This window comes from Triticum dicoccoides, chromosome 7B (genome assembly GCF_002162155.2).
Source record: "Triticum dicoccoides isolate Atlit2015 ecotype Zavitan chromosome 7B, WEW_v2.0, whole genome shotgun sequence".
In the NCBI taxonomy this organism is placed as follows: domain Eukaryota; kingdom Viridiplantae; phylum Streptophyta; class Magnoliopsida; order Poales; family Poaceae; genus Triticum; species Triticum dicoccoides.
In genome coordinates this window covers 607539563-607541870 of record NC_041393.1, presented here as the reverse complement: position 1 = coordinate 607541870, position 2308 = coordinate 607539563, and the positions used below count along the sequence as shown (strand labels likewise).

Here is a 2308-nt window from a genome sequence, read left to right as displayed (position 1 = left end):
CCTCACCGATGAACAAATTCTTCATGACGAACTTTGGGCTCATCTAGGCGGAAGCCGTGCGTGCAGGCTTCTCGCCGCCAGCGCCCGCGATAGGTTCATCATGGTGCGCCGCCTGATCTGCAAAAGCGAAAACCTGATGAGACTCCCCATTCTCCACACCGGCACACCCCCACCTCTCCCGCCGCCGCGTGCTCAGATGCCAGTCCTCCGTCAGATTTTCCGTCTCCTCCGGCGGCCTGGCGTCGCCATCTCTCATGACCCACCGCACCGCCTCTCCTCTACCTCGCTACCTCTCCTCTCTTCCATGGCCTCCGCCCCGCCTTGCTGCTCGCCGCCACCGCTTGCACGCCGAGCCTTCCCTCTCATGATGGTTCCAGATCCGCCTGTCCGTCCTGTTTCCCGGTATGTTCTCGTCATCTCATGCCAAATTTTGCGCCTTTAGTTTCTTTTCTTGCTACAGTTTTGGATCTTGGATTATGACCAACTGTGTATTTTTATCCCTTTTCATTATCTGCCCGTATATTCGAGTGAAATCCCTTTTAATTATCCTTCATGTGTTGATTTCTGTAAATAATAAGACAGGGGGTGTGGGATCTTATAAGTAGTTAATACCACGAAATAAAAGGAGAACCGAAAAAGAATTGATTTTTTTTTGTCGGGTGCTCAGATTTGCTCATTATTCTCTTTGGTGATAGATTTCCACCTGGATCTCGGAGCATGACTAGTGGGACAACCTTGCAAGATGTGAATGCTATAGCCGGCAAACATGATGCATCTTCGAATATTGTGGACATCTCTGGTTGTGATGAAAACAGAAGGAGTGCAACCAATAGAAGGAGCGCATTGGTAGCAAGCGATGATGAAGAATATGATATACTTGACCTGGGAATGCTTCCAAAAAGCACACACCGTGATGGTTCTTTATACAGGAACACCCATTCGTGGAAAAGGGATTATAATGTTGATGACCGTAGTGAGAGTAAGTAAATAATCTCTCTTTACCTATTTCAATTTGTTGCAAGCACCTTTTTCAAGCTATAGTGTCAACTGATGTGTTCTCTATTGAAATCATCTGGCTTTTTTTCTTTACTTTCCTTAATTTTACAAGTTAACTGTAGATGCATTGGCATTCAGGAGTTGCATTTGTTAGGTTTTGCAAAGGCAGGGGAGGAAATTCTTCAGATTATTCCTGCATTACCTTAGTTTGGTTATCCTGGGCCTCCACCAACCCACCCCCAGTTCGGTTCGCCACATGACTGGTTTTTATCCTTTTTGTTGTCACCATGTACCGTACAGAAATATGTTCATAAACTTGCATTTTTAGCACATATTTTTGTACCATGAGCATTGAAGTAGGTTTAGTTGCTCCCAAGTATGCAGGATGAAAAATTATGATTTTTATTATATAGACTGTGATGTTATCTACCATCAAAATAAAAAAACATAACTTACAATAAGACTTCTAGAAAGTGAAACAATACTCCCTCCGCCCCATAATGTAAGATGTTTTTTGACACTAGTGTAGTGTCAAAAAACGTCTTACATTATGGGATGGAGGGAGTAGAATATTTTCATCAAGGGCTGAATTGACTTGTTTTAGTAATTCTTGGGGTAGACATAACCAATAAATAAGTTTAGGGGGTTATGAAATAATCTGGGAGGGTGAAATGGACCTTTACTTGCTGACATGATGAAATGTTACCCGCTTTTTCTTTGGGTTTCCTAAAACAAAAACCTTTGATGGAGTGAAATACATAGTAAAAAGAACATCGATAATTTTCATTTGGATGAAAAGGAAACTTCCAATAGGGCCGTGGAATCCTCTAGTGACACGCTTACCTTTTGTATGACGGCTATCTTTTTCCTGTATTGTTTTCCATTACAATTTAACTTATTTCTTTACTTTTTTTATGAAGCTCGGCTACCAGATCCCACAGATTGCGACATCCGCAATGGAGAATGCATTCGGCATCGACCTAATCGCGTGTTACAAATTTTCTCATTAAAGTTGGCTGAACTTACTGTGGATCTTGGCCCAGTAGAGTTGTATGGATACATAGCAGTGCGGGATTATCTGGATACATTGCGTAATTATGTTGTCAATATAAGCAGGGATGATCCCATCATTGTGAAGCAGGTGCAAATCCATACTTACCTACGATTATTTCAAGCAATAAGTCTACTTAATAACCCCCTCAAGTATAAAACAATGTATTTGTCCCCTTGAAGCATTCCATATGGTATAACGTACCCACTAGGGACGTTCACACATTAGGTGGATGTTGCAGTTTGGGCAAAACCATCTGAG

General features: G+C 42.2%; 1 protein-coding gene across 1 annotated transcript in view; it reads left to right on the top strand.

The window, feature by feature from the left end:
- The first annotated feature begins 388 nt into the window (after window positions 1-388).
- LOC119338316 overlaps window positions 389-2308 on the top strand; it is a 3936-nt gene continuing 2016 nt past the window's right edge. The window contains exons 1-3 of the mRNA XM_037610609.1: window positions 389-402; window positions 696-979; window positions 1917-2137. Coding sequence (XP_037466506.1) covers window positions 718-979; window positions 1917-2137 — 483 coding nt within the window. The 5' untranslated portion in view covers window positions 389-402; window positions 696-717. The remainder of the gene's footprint in view (window positions 403-695; window positions 980-1916; window positions 2138-2308) is intronic.